At 42.3% G+C, this 17,472-nt stretch overlaps 1 gene segment (V, D, J or C); it reads right to left on the bottom strand.

The window, feature by feature from the left end:
- Positions 1-17,002, bottom strand: part of LOC143930638 (T-cell receptor beta-1 chain C region-like) — a 52,060-nt gene extending 35,058 nt beyond the window's left edge. The window contains 1 exon segment of the C gene segment in view: positions 16,966-17,002. Coding sequence covers positions 16,966-16,987 — 22 coding nt within the window.
- Between the last annotated feature and the right edge of the window lie 470 nt (positions 17,003-17,472).

Raw genomic sequence — 17,472 nt, 5'->3', positions numbered from 1 at the left:
ATTAGCACATTCTGAAATACTTTTCTTAGAACTAAGCCTTCTGGCGGCATGCTGTCACAGCTGAGAGGGCTAACATTTTCCCCCTTTCTTCCTGGAGTTCGTGGGCTTCGGTGCTGTGAGTGGCTGGAGCTGTGATGATGTCATTCCCACGTGTCTGGCGCGGTATGCTGGACCCTCAGAGTGCATGCACTGGTGAAGTCACTGGCTCCATCCAGGGTGAATATCTCCTAAATGGTGCACATTTAGGAGATACAGGCATACCCCACTTTTAAGTACACAATGGGGTTTATTTACTAATACTGGAAAGTGCAAAATCAAGCTCCCTTCTGCATAGAAACCAATGAACTTCTAACTTCAGCTTGTTCAATAAAGCTTTGGTAATAAAACCTGGAAGCTGATTGGTTTCTATGCAGAAGTGAGCCTGATTTTACACTTTACCACTTTAGTAAATAAACCCATTGTGTACTTAAAAGTGGGGTATGCCTGTATTCATTCTACCTACAGGTAAGTATTTTTACAGGCTTACCTGTAGGTAAAAATCTCAAAGCAGGCTTTGCTACTGCTCTAAGTGGCAGATACTATTATAAGTATTAATTAATATATAGAGTGCTCCTGTTTTAGTAAAATCACAAAATGAAAGCGATTGTAAAGTCTCGTTTTCTTTCTCTAAAATAACAAACATGTTATACTTATCTGTTCTGTTGCAGTAGATTTGCACAGAGCAGCCCTGATCCTCCTTTTCTCAAATTTATCATACCTGGGATGTCTGCTAGATTCTGGTTTGAACAGATTTAAGAGAGTTATTCCTAAGAATTACAGGACTACAATATAAAATGCCAAATTTCCATGCAAAATAATTGTACCGCTTTCATCACCTAAAACCAGAATGAATCATACCGCCAGGGAGGTTAATGCATAGAATGCATCAAGATAAAAAACCTTTTGATTTTACAACCACTTTAAGTCACTATCTGTCAGTGGTTGCTTTTAGTAGCAAGTTATCTAAAAGTATATTATTTGCAGGATTATTTTTCCTTTATTTTAACTGGTGATCCTGCCAGCAACACACTTCCCATCTTAGGCCCCTTTCACACTGTCGGACTATTCAGGTCCACCTGTCAGTTTTGACGGTGGACCTGAACGGGCACTCCACGTTAGTCTATGAAGCGACAGATGTCAGTGGTGAAATGTCCGCTGACATCCAACCCGGTCCGATCCGCTAAAAGCAGACGGATGGCCCTACGTTCGCATCCATCTCTGGTGGATCACTTCGGGTGAGATCTGATGACTGTTTTCATCCGATCTCTATGTAGAAACCAGCGGCGATCGACAAGCCCCGGGCGTGCGGCCCCCCCACCCCAAAGCACCTTGTCCCCATGTTGATGAGGACAAGGGCCTCTTCCCGACAACCCTGGCCGTTGGTTGTCGGGGTCTGCGGGCGGGGGCTTATCGGAATCCGGGAGCCCCCTTTAATAAGGGGGCCCCGGATACCGGCCCCCCCACCCTATGTGAATGAGTATGGGGTACAATGTACCCCTACCCATTCACCTGTGAAAAAAAGTACAAAAAAAAACACAACACAGGGTTAAAATATTTTATTGCACAGCTCCGGGGGTCTTCCGTCTTCGGGGGTCTTCTCGCCGGACTCCTCCGCTATCTTCTTGTAGCTCTTTTGCTAGCGGAGGAGCCCGGCTTTCTTCCTCGCCGCCGGCCTCTTCTTCCGACTTCGGGGGTCTTGTCCCCCTCTTCGGTTCTTCTGCCGGGCCACCGCGCCTTCTTATAGCTCTTTTACAGGCGGTGGCCCGGTCTTCTATCGCCGCCGCCGCCGCCGCCCGTTCTTCTTCTTCTTCTTCTTCTTCTCCTTCTTCTCCAGGAGATGTTGCCTCGACGATCTCCCTGGCCGGAATGCCAGGGACGCGCTGCGCTGCCACTTATATAGGGACAATGGGGCGGTGTCACATGGGTTGATGTCACATGGGTTGGTCACATGGGTTGATGTCACAGTCACCATGTGACATCAACCCATGTGACCAACCCATGTGACATCAACCCATGTGACACCGCCCCATTGTCCCTATATAAGTGGCAGCGCAGCGCGTCCCTGGCATTCCGGCCAGGGAGATCGTCGAGGCAACATCTCCTGGAGAAGAAGGAGAAGAAGAAGAAGAAGAAGAACGGGCGGCGGCGGCAACAGAAGACCGGGCCACCGCCTGTAAAAGAGCTATAAGAAGGCGCGGTGGCCCGGCAGAAGAACCGAAGAGGGGGACAAGACCCCCGAAGTCGGGAGAAGAGGCCGGCGGCGAGGAAGAAAGCCGGGCTCCTCCACTAGCAAAAGAGCTACAAGAAGATAGCGGAGGAGTCCGGCGAGAAGACCCCCGAAGACGGAAGACCCCCGGAGCTGTGCAATAAAATATTTTAACCCTGTGTTGTGTTTTTTTTGTACTTTTTTTTCACAGGTGAATGGGTAGGGGTATATTGTACCCCATACTCATTCACATAGGGTGGGGGGCCGGTATCCGGGGCCCCCTTATTAAAGGGGGCTCCCGGATTCCGATAAGCCCCCCGCCCGCAGACCCCGACAACCAACGGCCAGGGTTGTCGGGAAGACGCCCTTGTCCTCATCAACATGGGGACAAGGTGCTTTGGGGTGGGGGGGCCGCACGCCCCCCCTCCCCCAAGGCACCCCCCCATGTTGAGGGCACACGGCCTGGTACGGCTCAGGAGGGGGGGGGGCGCCCGCTCGTCCCCACCCCCTTTCCTGGCCGGCTGGGTAGCGCACTCGGATAAGGGTCTGGTGTGGATCTGGGGGGACCCCCACGCCGTTTTTTCAGCGTGGGGGTTCCCCTTGGAATCCATACCAGACCTAAGGGCCTGGTATGCCCTCGGAGGGGGGAACCCAAGCCAAATTTTTTTTCAGATTACATAAGGGGCGTGTTTTATGAGAAGTGGGAGGGGCCAAAATGATGGGCGGGGTCATGATGGGCGGGGTCTGGCGCCCCCCCATCCAAAAACTTCACCAGCCGCCACTGGTAATCTGTATAAAAAAATGACACACCCCTTTGTCCCTAGGGGTCTGTGTAATGCCCTGCATGCACTTTTATATTATAAATACTGTTTTTTTCTGCCTGAAATTTGGAGACTGCCCATAGCAACCAGAAAGTGTCCCTTTATGTCAAAAGTGATTTTAGACCAACTAGAAAACAGCGATAATAAATTAGAATCACTTGCAGAATTGAGCGATAGCGATTTGTGGGGAAATTCGTCATCAAACACTAAATCTAATGACAGCGACAATTCTGCAAATGAGCACATTTCAGTGTTTTTGGATTTGATTACATTATTGAATAATTTTTATTATTATTTATTATATTATAAACTTTATCATACCCGGGGTGTCTGCTAGACTCTGGTTTGAACAGATTTAAGAGAGTTATTCCTAAGAATTACAGGACTACAATATAAAATGCCAAATTTCCATGCAAAATAATTGTACCGCTTTCAGCACCTAAAATCAGAAATAATCATACCACCAGGGAGGTTAATATTGGCTTTTGAAATTTACAAATGCAGCAATTTAGAAATTGAAAGAAACATGTTGAACCTGCCAGAAATCTTGTAAGCTGGTTACTTTCTGTACACTTTATTTATGTTGCATTGCGGTTGTTTTACTAAAACTGGAGAGTGTAAATCCAGTGCAGCACTGCATAGAAACCAATCAGCTTCCAGGTTTTACTGTCAAAGCCTAATTGAACAAGCTGAAATTAGAAGCTGATTGGCTACCATAGCCTCCAACTGTCCCTGATTTGGAACATACCATTATTATATTATTATTATTACCATGAATTAGACCATGCCTTTATGGAGCTGGCTTTATGCAGAGGGGTACAGCATAGTTCCCAACTGTCCCTGATTCCGAGTGACTGTCCCTGATTTGGAGCAATGTCCCTCTTTCCTCCTCATTTGTCCCTCATTTTGTTCCGATGTATATATTGCATATAAAATGCACTTTTTATTTTTCAAAAGGTGTTTCCCAGCGCTATACAGGCATACCCCACTTTTAAGTACACAATGGGGTTTATTTACTAAAAATGGAAAGTGCAAAATTAGACTCACTTCTGCATAGACCTGTTGGGGCGCCTTGAGGACTGGAGTTGAGAAACACTGGCTTAGACTTAGCAGTCTGAGGTCATTACAAAGGGCAAGGGGGCACTCCTTACATCTGGAGGAAAAAAAAGACATTTGACCTCCACATACGAAAAGGCTTCTTCACAGTAAGAGCTGTGAAAATATGAAATAAACTTCCTCAAGAGTTAGTTCTGGCCAGCTCAGTAGATTGTTTAAAAAAAAAAAAAAAGGCTGGATGCATTCCTAAGCCCTGGTTCATACCAGTGCGACATGTCATGTGACTGTACAGTTCAAAGTAGCATGATAAGTTGCATTGCATTTGCAGCAATAGAACCATTCAAATTGCTGCGACTCAAGTTTCCTGCACTATTTCTGTGTGATTTCAGTGCGACTTACATTGACATCTGTTAAATGAAGTTGCACAGATGTCAGCAAGATGCATATGAACTTGCATGGATAGTAAGCTTTGAAGTCACGCTGAAGTAGCACAATTTCAAAGCCACACTGATGTGAACCAGGTCTAAATCTACAAAATATAACTAAATATTAACATTTATAGGTAATGGCACCGGAGATTGTTGATCCAGGGAATATCTGAGTGCCTTCTGGGCGATCAGAATGGTATTTTTTTTACCCGCTGGATATAATTGGATTATGCTTTACTGGTGTTTTTTTGCCTTCCTATTTACCTAAACTTAATATATATCTATCTATTTATATATTTATATATATGTGTATGTATATATATAGATATATATAGATATATATAGATATATATAGATATATATATTACCTAATATATATATATATATATATATATATATATATATATATAGAGAGAGAGAGAGAGAGAGATATTTTTTTTTTCTGTAGATGGAACTATATGGACTTATGTCTTTTCTCAACCTGACTAACTACCGTTTTGTGTAACTTATTAGACTGCCAGTACATTTTAGAATCTCAGATCTGTTTGATCCCTATAGCCCTATTCAACAATATGCAAGTCTTAAAATAACATTTCCCATTAGCCTTAATGGTGATTTTTATACAAAACTTTTATAAATCCCAAATGCCATTAAGAACAAAAATCTCACATCAGTTTTTAATTTATCTGTTACTTACCCAAAACATGCAGCACGGTGCCTCCTCCGAAATACTGAACATTGCCAGAGCACACTGAGAGATCGGAGCACCAAAACATCCAGCCAACCCAATCCACCAAATCTACAGCTCATCTACATGACTCAATTCTACTAACAAGTAACAGGCTTAGTCCTCACCTCCCATAGGAAGGTTAAACTAATTAGTCAATGCAATACTGCTCTTCATTCCCAAATTCCATGTAAAGTCGGTCAGTAAGATAAGTTACCTAAATTCCAACATTTGACCATCTATCATCAAATTAGTATTGTTTGTATAGATTTTCATAGATTAAAGTAAAAAGTCTATACACATTACACCATTGCTGTATTTATCACTTACCCAACACAGAGAGAATTGTTCCCTCTCCAAAATACTGCCTGTCTCTGTTGGCACACAAGCTGACTGCTGCTGTAAAACTCCATGGCACATTATTGCCACATAGTGTATTCGTTAGGGGCATTAATAATATAAATATATAAATGTAACTTAATTATTATATATATAAAAAAAATATATATATATATATATATATATATATATATATATATATATATATATATATATATATATATATAGATATATATAGATATATATATATATATAGATATATATATAGATATAGATATATATCTATATCTATCTATCTATCTATCTATCTATCTATCTATCTATCTATCTATCTATCTATCTATCTATCTATCTATATTATAATAATTAAGTTTAATTTATGAAATTAAACTTAATTATTATAAAAAAATATATATTTATTTAGGGATGGTTCACACCACAAAAACGCACCCCAGATCTGTTCCAGATGCGTTTTTTGCATGCATGTTTTTAACGTATTTTTAGCACATTCTTGATGTGTTTTTGGATGCATTCCAGGTGATTTTTTTTCTTCTTTTTTATTGTTTATTTTTCAGTGTATGGGGTTCGGTGCATTTGTGATGCTTTTTTGATGCATTTCAGTGCATTCTGGTGTGTTTTTGATGCATTTTATTGCTATCCAGTACAGTCCACCTGCAGTCCAGTACTTTTTTTTCTGGAACTGGAACACCCTAGAACTGACTGTACTGGTGTGAATTATGCCATTGGAAACCATATTACCTACTTACGTTTTTGATGCAGAAAAAAAAGTATTGGACTGCAGGTGGTGTGACCTGGCCCATATATATATATATATATATATATATATATATATATATATATATATATATATATATATATATATATATATATATATATATATATATATATATATATATATATATATATATATATATATATATATATATATATATATATATATATGTGTGTGTGTATAAATTAATTAATAATAGTATCTGCCACTTAAGAATTGATATGACTGCATTATAACAGGGAAGTCATGAAATGCATAGATCACATTTGAATTTTTAAGCTGGATACACACTATACAATTTTCTTCAGATTTTTTCATTTAGATTTACCAAAACCAGAGGCCGCTTTAGGTTTTGTGAGGCCTTAGGCATAACTTAGACATGAGGCCCCACTCACGTCCATAAGGGAAAAAATACCAGTAATTCAAGCAATAAAAATGAATTGTGTATATTAAAGTGGAGGGCTGCCCTGAAAAAAAAAATACGGTAAAATTTAGAAAAAAAATCTGAAAAAAAAAAGATTTTTTTTTTAACTTACCAGAAATGCCTGTTGCTAGGCACATCGTCCTAATCTGCCTCTTCCTCCTCCGCGGTGATCTTCTGTCTTCTCTCCTCCGTGTGGCGTCTTCTGGGTAATGGGTCGCGCTGTGTTCTGGGAACTGTGTGTCCCAGAACACAGCGCGCCCCATTCACAAAGCGCTGCGTGACTCGGGCATGCGCAGTAGGAAACGGGCAGTGAAGCTGCAAGGCTCCACTGCCTGTTTCCCTTAGCCAAAATGGCGGCGCCGGGACCCGAGAGTCGAGGGACGGGTCAGTCTTGGGCGGCCGACATCGCGGACGCCCTGGACAGGTAAGTGTGCTTATTAAAAGTCAGCAGCTACAGTGTTTGTAGCTGCTGACTTTAAAACATTTTTTTTTTTAAACCGGGCCTCCTCTTTAAGATTACTGGTGTCCGTGTCCTCTATTTAAAAACTGGGGTCAGTGCTGGCATGCTCTCTGTGCTGGTGTCGGGGCACTATGGGGATTATTTACGAAAGGCAAATCCACTTTGCACTACAAGTGCATTGCAGGTGCACTTGGAAGTGCAGTCACTGTAGATCTGAGGGGAAGATCTGAAATGAGGGGAAGCTCAGCTGATTTTATCATCCAATCGTGTGCAAGCTAAAATGCTGTTTTTTATTTTGCTTGCATGTCCCCCTTGGATCTACAGCGACTGCACTTCCAAGTGCACTGCAAGTGAACTTTCAAGTACACTTGCAGTGCACTTGTAGTGCAATGTGGATTTGCTTTTAGTAAATAACCCCCTTTATCTCAGTGCTGGTGTCAGTGCTTTGTCTCTCTCAGTGCTATACTCACATATAGCTCCTTGAACTCGGCCTCATAGAAGAGAAGGGGCTGTCCGAAATGTCACCATCTTAGAGGTCACATCATGCCTGTTGGGCAGCAGTAGGTCCCCTCAGACCCCCCATAGTGGAAGAGCTCTTGGTGGGACATAGCTGCAGAGAAGCTGATTATGATTATTTTGCCCACCATGGCTGAGAATCTGCACTGGACTGAGCTGGGACCTCTTGACCACTGCAGTGGAGCCCTGGGTGGCCAGGAATGAGGGTGGAGAGGAGTCAGGTCAGGGGGGCCCGGGCTGTTAATTACAGGCGGGCATACTGGCAGAGGACCAAGCAGACCTGACTGTAAACACAAGGCACATGCACAACCCCCCCGCAGGCACATGCACAACCCCCGCAGGCACATGCACATATACCCCTCAGTCACATGCACACCCCTCAGGTTGCATGCACCCCCCAGTCGCATGTACACCCCCCAAGTTGCATGCACACACCCCTAGTCACATGTACACCCCCCCAGTCACATGTACATCCCCACAGTCACATGCACACCCCCCCACAGTCACATGCACACCTCCCAGTCACATGCACATCCCCCAGTCACATGCACACCCCCCCAGTCACATGCAGACCCCCCCAGTCACATGCACACTCCCCAGCCACATGTACCCCCACCCAGCCACATGCACCCTCCCAGTGACATGTACCCCAAAGTCACATGTATCCCCACCCAGTCACATGCACACCCCCCCAGTCATATGTACACCCCCCATTCACATGCACACCCCTGGTCACATGTACCCCCCAGTCACATGTATGCCCCCCCAGTCACATGCACACCCCCCCAGCCACATGAACACCCCCCAGTCACATGCACACCCCCCAGTCACATGTACCTCCCCAGTCACATGCACCCCCCCAGTCACATGCACACTCCCTCAGTCACATTCACACCCCCCAGTCACATGTACCCCCCACCATGTAGCATGCACCCCCCCAGTCACATGAAAACCCCCCCCCCCCCCAGTTATGCAATCAGGCTGGGCCTTGCACTACATAGTTAAAGGTAAATCTAAAGGAAATCGAACAACAAAAGTTGTATAGTGTATATCCAGCTTTACACATGTGCTCTCAATGCTGAGCAAACTGCAATGCAATATCCAGAAGGTTTTGATATCTTGGGGTTGATTTACTAACTGGAGAGTGCAAAATCTAGTGCAGCGCTGCATAGAAACCAATCAGCTTCCAGGTTTTATTGTCAAAGCTAAATTGAACAAACTGAAGTTAGAAGCTGATTGGCTACCATGCACAGCTGCACCAGATTTTGCACTCTCCGGGTTTTAGTAAATCAACCCCCTTCTGGGCTGCATAGAATTGAAGCTCTGGACACTGTCCTGTATCTGCACATTATAATTTAATTTAAAATGTAAACTGAATTGATTGTTACATTTCAAAATTCATCTCTACACAGATGACATCTGTATCCAGTTGGCAAACTGCAGTATATGCCAGTGCTTCTCTTCCAGACAGCATATTTATTATTAAAACACATAATTTTTTTTTCTAGGTTTAACCTTCCTAGCGGTAATCCCGAGTCTGGCTCGGGTTGGGATTTTCATTACAGGAGCGGTAACCCCGAGCCAGACTCGGGATCGCACCGCTCGATGCAGGGGAGGACACAGGGAGAGTTACTCACCTTGTCCCCTGGATCCAGCGATGTCCCCCGTGCTGTGTGATCGAGCCGTCCTGCGCTCGATTCACAGTGCCGAATGCCACCGAGCTCCGTTCCCTGCGACGTTACGACGCAGGGGAGCGGAGAACGGCGGCAAATTCAAAAAAGTAAAAACACACAAAACACACACAGCACTGTAATCTTACAGATTACAGTGCTGTATTAAAAAATACACACCCCCTTTGTCCCTAGTGGTCTGTGCAATGCCCTGCATGCACTTTTATATTATAAATACTGTTTTTTTCTGCCTGGAATTTGGAGATTGTCCATAGCAACCAAAACATGTCCCTTTTTCAGTTTTTTTTGGATTTGATTACATTATTGAATAATTTTTATTATTCTTTATTATATTATAAACTTTATCATACCCGGGATGTCCGCTAGACTCTGGTTTGAAGAGAGTTCAGAGCGTTATTCCTAAGAATTACAGGACTACAAAATAAAAGCCAAATTTCCATGCAAAATAATTGTACCGCTTTCAGCACCTTATTCCAGACTGAATCATACCGCCAGGGAGGTTAAGTATGATTTTTAGAAATAAAATGTAATATTAAAATGTAATTTTTCCTTTTAGTGACTTACCCATTACAGAGAGCACTGTTCCTTGGCCAAAATACAGTCTTTCGCTACCGGCACACAAATAAATGGTAAGTGTAAAACTTCCTTGGATGAGATCAGCACAGTCATGGCCTTGTGCTCGTATGTAACTGATACTTTACAGATATTAGCTATGGCATCATTTGTATTACTTATATTACTGCTTTAACTAAATTATTACATTATTATTATTACTATTATTATTACTATTATTATGATGATTATGATGATGATGCTTAAAAATAATAATAATAATAATAATAATAATAATAATAATAATAATATAGACAATAATATTTATTTGAATATCATTATTTATAAAAATAATAATAAAAAAAAAAACTGAATATCCAGGAAAGTGTTAAAATGTGTCCACTAACTAGAGGGGAGGAGCTCTTTATACCCCTCCGCTCTTTAACTTCAATAAAGTCTTTGTGTTCAGAGCTCTTATCTAAATTTAGCTGAATTAAAGCTGAACCCTGGGATTTCAAAACAAAAATATTCTTACAGTGGAGTTGACTGACTGAAGAAGTACAGATTGTCTATTTTATGTTCACTTTGGAAACTGCAGTCTAGTGCACTTGGACTGAATTGTGCAAAGAATAGTTACAAGCCAGCTACAAGGTTTTATCTATCCCCCAGTAAGGGTCCAGCAAAATACCCCAGCTGACTGGCAGTGGATGCTCTGGTCTGTGTATCATAATATGGAAACTGGCACATTCACTGCCAGTCAGTTAGCCATGACTTTTCTCCACATGGATGTAAGGAGGCACTCTGCTGGGCACAGAATAGTGCAAGGAGGGTCTCTGCTGGATGCACATGGTTGAAAAGAGGGGCTTTGATGGGCACATATGGATGTAAGAGAGGGGGACAACTCTGCTGGGCACACATGAATGTAAGGGAGATCTCTGCTAGTCACACGTGGATGTAAGTGGGAACTTTGCTGGGCAGCACACATGGATGTAAAGGGCAGTACACATGGATGTGAAGGCAGGGGCTCTGATGGCCACACATGAATGTAATGGAGAACTCTTCTGGGCTGCACACATGGATGTAAGGGGGATGGGGCTCTGTTGGGCACACATGGATGTAAAGGGGAACTCTGTTGGGCTGCACACATGGATGTAAGGGGGGGGGGGCTCTGCTGAGCACACATGGATGTAAGGAAGGGGGCTCTGCTGGTCATACATAGATTTAAGGAGGGGGGCTGTGCTTGACATACATAGATGTAAGGAGGGTGGCTCTGCTGGCCACACATAGATGTAAGGAGGAGGGCTCTGCTGGGCACACATAGATGTAAGGAGGGGGGATCTGCTGGCCACACATAGATGTAAGGAGGGGGGCTCTGCTGGGCACACATAGATGTAAGGAGGGGGGCTCTGCTGGCCACCCATAGATGTAAGGAGGGTGGCTCTGCAGGCCACGCATAGATGTAAGGAGGGTGACTCTGCAAGCCACACATAGATGTAAGGAGGGTGGCTCTGCTGGCCACACATAGATGTACGGAGGGGGGCTCTGCTGGGCACACATAGATGTAAGAAGGGTAGCTCTGCTGCCTACACAGAGATGTAAGGAGGGGGGCTATGCTAGGCACACATAGATGTAAGGAGGGGGACTCTGCTGGCCACACATAGATGTAAGGAGGGGGGCTCTGCTGGGCACACATAGATGTAAGGAGGGTGGCTCTGCTGGCCACACAGAGATTTAAGGAGGGGGGCTCTGCTGGGCACACATAGATGTAAGAAGGGGGGCTCTGCTGGCCACACATAGATGTAAGGAGGGTGGCTCTGCAGGCCACACATAGATGTAAAGAGGGGGGCTCTGCTGGGCACACATAGATGTAAGGAGGTTGGCTCTGTTGGCCACACATGGATGTAAGGAGGGTGGCTCTGCAAGCCACACATAGATGTAAGGAGGGTGGCACTGCTGGCCACACATAGATGTACGGAGGGGGGCACTGCTGGGCACACATAGATGTAAGAAGGGTGGCTCTGCTGCCCACACAGAGATGTAAGGAGGGGTGCTCTGCTAGGCACACATAGATGTAAGGAGGGGGACTCTGCTGGCCACACATAGATTTAAGGAGGGGGGCTCTGCTGGGCACACATAGATGTAAGGAGGTTGGCTCTGCTGGCCACACAGAGATTTAAGGAGGGGGGCTCTGCTGGGCACACATAGATGTAAGAAGGGGGGCTCTGCTGGCCACACATAGATGTAAGGAGGGTGGCTCTGCAGGCCACACATAGATGTAAGGAGGGGGGCTCTGCTGGGCACACATAGATGTAAGGAGGGTGGCTCTGTTGGCCACACATGGATGTAAGGAAGGGGGTTCTGCTGGGCACTCCTGGATTTAAGGGAGAATTTTTTACAAATGATTTTTTCAGCCCACAAATATTTGTACAATATACAATGTGCCCTCATTCTAAAAAGTTTAGAAAGGTTGTTTTGTGGCCCATAAATGCATGTTGATGGGTTAACTTATTAAAAATAAAAGAGAAATGCTCATGGAGGCACTGAAAATCCATGTAGATAAAGTCGGATACCAGGTGATAATGAATAAAATGTCTCTTTTTTTTTTCATCCAAGGAGTACACTGTCTACTTGGTGTATCCAGCCAGGATCTGGTTGGTACGCATGGGGCTTGCACATTTTAAAGTCAGCAATGGAATCTCAATTTCACAATAACCATTAATGCCTCACTTACTAACATAGAATGGTTTATGGCCGACCTTCTATTCATTTTACTAATACGCCCTACTATGTTGGACAAATATAGGAACGTTGACTGATCACCCACTGTAGTCATGGAACTGGGTCTTTCACAAACTCAGTCATATCATAGAATTGTTCAATTTTATGTAATCAGACTGAAATATTGAGGAATCACAAATCTATTAAATTGCTACAATTCCAAATATTTGCTTTATACATAGACATATTTCTGCACCAAAGAGTCTTTAGGTGTAGCATACAGCCACAGCCAGCAGACTGTAAATATCAATGACAGGTTGTCAGATGCTGTGGCCTGAATGCAAACTGTCAATGTCCAGGGCCATTTATCCTCCCCTGTACACATGTAACCACTCAGATGCATGGTTACAGAAGTACAGTCTTGGTGTCTGGCAACCTTTCATTGATTTTTAGAAGCTATATGCCTCACCTGTGGGCTCCTAAACAAGGACATATGCTGTAGTCTGGCACTATATGGCTAAACACGTCCATATGCAGAAACCTCTAGTCTCTAGATATCGAAAAGAAAACAAAGATTTTCTTTAGTTGTGACTTACCCAGTACATGCAGCACAGTACCTCCACCGAAATACTGAGCATAGCCGGAGCACATCAACAAACCTATGTACCAAATCTACAGCATATCATAGTCACCCATTAAAGGATTGTTTTGTGATACTGCAAATACAAATTATAGTACAATACACAATCACAAAAAAAAAAAGAACCCACAAATTTAAAATAAGGGGAGCAGGCTAGATGGACTTGGTGGGATATATTTCTGTTACTTTAAGCCAGCCTTACCCAACCTTTTTACCCCTGGTGATCTCCCAATGTAATTTTTAGGTCGTAGGGAACGTCTACTAAAACCAATTCTATTTTCCCGATTTTCAGTGGAGAGAAATACCTCTTACATTGGTGGTCATCGGTAAGAATGCAACCTGTATAGTGGTGATCAGAATGCCACCCTTGCAGACATCTAAAATAATTATTGGTGTCATACTTTTGGTTTTGCCAAGTGATTTTGGTTTTAGATGAAAGCACCATCAAATGGGAGGTCAATCAGCCACAGCTCAAGGAATCCCCTACAAATATCTGGAGGAATCCTGGTTGTGAATGGCTGCTTTAAACTAAGGAAACTACTTGAATGAGGAGTGTAACTTATTCAACAATTTAACAATTAAGTCAAGGAGAATGTGACCAACTCCTACTATCTACTACAGCCCAAGGGCAAGATTTTATCTGACCTGCAGCAACTATCTAGCAAAATATCCCAGCTGGCTGTCAATAGATGCTCTTGTCTCTGCATCTTTATACAGAAACTGGTGCATCTACTGACCCTTCTGCACATGGAAGTAAAGGGGATTATAATGGGCATGCATGGATGTAAGGAGGATTATAATGGTCGTGGATGGATGTAAGGAGAACTCTGTTGGACACACATGGATGTAAAGTGGGATTCTGCTGGATACATATCGAACTAATGGGGAAATTTGCTGGATACACATGGATGTAAGGAGGAACTCTGTTGGGCACTCCTGGATATATGGAGGGGATTCTGATAGGCACTCCTGGATGTAATACGGGACTTTTATAAATTCAATTTTTTTGGCCCATAAATATTTGTAAAATACATAATGTAGCCATCCAAAAAAGTTTGGAGACCCTTGACCTACACATGACCTGGTCGAAAGCGAACCTTCAAAAATGTGTAAAAAAAGTGTCCCTGTAAGAACCCTGTGACAGTGTTATTGTTTGTCTTAACTTTTGTCACTGCCCTTTCTACTGGACAGCTTGATCTGCAGGCACATGTCTAGAAAATTATAAATAAAAGCATGTGACTGAAATAAAAAGGAATTTTCCTTCCAAATACTAACATTACATTTATAAACCACATATACCAGAATACACAATTTATTTTTTTAACTAATGTGGTCAAGTGTATGAAAATTCAAAGCTGTTTTTTTTTTTCTTTCTCTGGATAGACTGGTGAGGGGTTAGCCCACCATCACATTTCTGGGGAGATAAACCCAACTCTACTTGCTGACCATTTATACCAAGAGAGAAAGTGATGGGAAATGCAAAAATTTTGAGTTGTCACGAAAGCAAGGGGTAAAGGGAAATCTTCCATTGAGGACACCTGTTCCAGGAACAACTGTCTAAGATGTGAATTCTTCTCATTTTGGGAGATTTACTCTCATTCACTGCTATGCCTTTCAGGCAGGAAACAAAAGGGAGTGCTTCCCAATAGGATGCAGACTGTAAAAAATAATCTGATCAGGGTTTTGACTTTTCTTATCTAAATAAGAATCATATCTAAAAATATTTTTGGCTATGCATAGACTTCAATAAGTTTTGTCTTATTTAACTCTGAGTATTTAGATCAGGGTTTCTCAGCCTGGGTTCCATACAATCAACATTGTGACCTCTTAGATAAGTTGCTACTAACACCATTGATCTTTTTAGCTATCTGTAAGGGGGTGATTCTTCCCAATGACCACACATGTAAGGAGCATTCTTCCCATTCATCACAAATGTAAGGAGCATTCTTCCCACTGACCATCACACTAATGTATCATGAATTTTAGATATAGTAATTGTTAACGGGGGTTCCCTGAGCCCATAAAGTTATTTCAAGTGTTCTTCCATGTTGAAAAAGTTGATAAAGGCTGATTTAGAGTAACACTTTGCTCACATTTGTGGCAAATTGTACATAATAGGCATATGAATGATATAGTTAATACCAACACTGCGCTAGATATCTACTAAAAATAGAATATACAGTACTGTGTTTTCATGAACAAGGTCAGAAATAAAGAACATATCAAAAGTGGATATTTGCTCAGTTGCTCAGTTAATGACTTACCCAGGATGGATAGTATTGTCCCCTGTCCAAAATACTGTCTGTCGTTACCGACACACAAGTTGACTGCCAGTGTAAAACTCCATTGCCAGTCAATGCAATATTTTCATTATTAAGATTTTTTTGTACTTAAAGGAATTTTCCATCTGAGAAGACTAGTAAAGTAGTTAAGGGCAGTTTAGGGATTGCTATTGATTCTATTAGTCTTACATTTAAATCTTTGATTCTCTATCAGAAAAGCTGCATGGCATTGGGATGTCACAATGAGTCTGGCTATTGGGGATGAAGATAATAATGCACAATGAAAGACATCAAAGTGAATTTAGAACTAATATAGGACATTAATTTTGGAACTAATAGACTCAGCAGAGACATTTCACTAACTAAATAGTGAGCTTTTGCATGCCTAACTGATTTTTTATTGCCCAAACAAATTCTCCTTAAAGACATTCACCCCTTATATGAACAGTATTTCAACGTTACCTATATTATTATTATTAACATATTTTCAAAAATGAAATTTGGAAGTAAAGTACAATCCAAACCACCTTAGAATAGACAATTAACTTCTTACTTACCCAACACGGACAGCACTGTTCCCTGACCAAAATACTGTCTTTCAGTACTGACACACAAGCAGTGTGCAAGTAAAAAACCCCCTTGGGGTTGTAAGAATGCTGTGTGTTAATATCATTGATACCTAATATCAGTTACTGGCACCATTGTGGTATTATTTAAAGTGATTACCCAGAAAAGAGATACAGTCTGCCCACTTACTCCTACAAGGTGGCTGTTCAGTGATCTAGTCTACAGCTCATTAACTTACATAGAAGAGCAGTAACAAGGAAAGGGTATGAGTGCCACACACGTTACCCAAGAAGTAGCAGTTGGACATGTCTGCCTTGGCACATAAGCTTTTATATACTTACTGACAGTAGCCTAAATTATGATAAATACACAAACCTACATAATAAGAGACACATTCTTGGCTCAGCCTTACCTAATACAGAAAGGACAGTCCCCAGGCCGAACTCAAGCTTCTGTGTGCTCACAGCATGCTACAGCTGCATAAAAACTATACCTGAAATTAATACATTTTGAGGAAAATTTGGAGATTTTGAACTCACCCAGAACTGAGAGAATTGTTCCAGCCCCGAAGTAAGCTGCAGTGTTTGTCACAGAGGGAAACCCCTCGCAGAAAACTGTCTTCTCTCTAGCAGAAGTTTTTCTTTGAGCTTAATTATACTCTCAATGTGATACACATATAATATATTAATGATGATGTTTAACTGACCTCTTTCTCCGTTGCTTGCCATCACCTATTTTATCTGATTTCTATTAATTATAAGATCAGATATTAGATTAGATAAGTAGGTAAAAAAAATAAAAAATTATTATTTGATTGCCGTGCTTTATAATTCTCAGCATTGCCGGAAAGGTGGAGTGCAGTTATCCACATAGAGGGATCAATCATTTACTAGCCTGGTAGACCATCTTCCTCTTTTGATACTTTGATACAATTTTTTTACTTAGTCAATAGTTGACTAAGTAGCCACAGTCATCCATGTTGAACAATCTTCCTTTGTACTTGGAGAAGTTTGGTTAGGTCTGGTGGATGCTGGAGAGTTAAACTATCTGACCATTCCTTATCTCTTTAGAAGTCTCTTGGTGAGATCTCTGAATTGAGTTCCCAATTATTTCTGTGTCCCTTATGAGGGGTTCCCACTATCCCCGATTTGAGCTCCTGTGTCTGCACACCTTCTGTGCCCACTATAAGTGGGTTCCCACCATTCCTGTGCTG

This window comes from Lithobates pipiens, unplaced genomic scaffold (genome assembly GCF_037356315.1).
Source record: "Lithobates pipiens isolate NorthernLeopardFrog02 unplaced genomic scaffold, aLitPip1_a1.2 Scaffold_25, whole genome shotgun sequence".
Taxonomy (NCBI): Eukaryota; Metazoa; Chordata; class Amphibia; order Anura; family Ranidae; genus Lithobates; species Lithobates pipiens.
The sequence above is the reverse complement of the archived record's forward strand: the minus strand, read 5'-3'. Positions and strand labels throughout refer to the sequence as shown.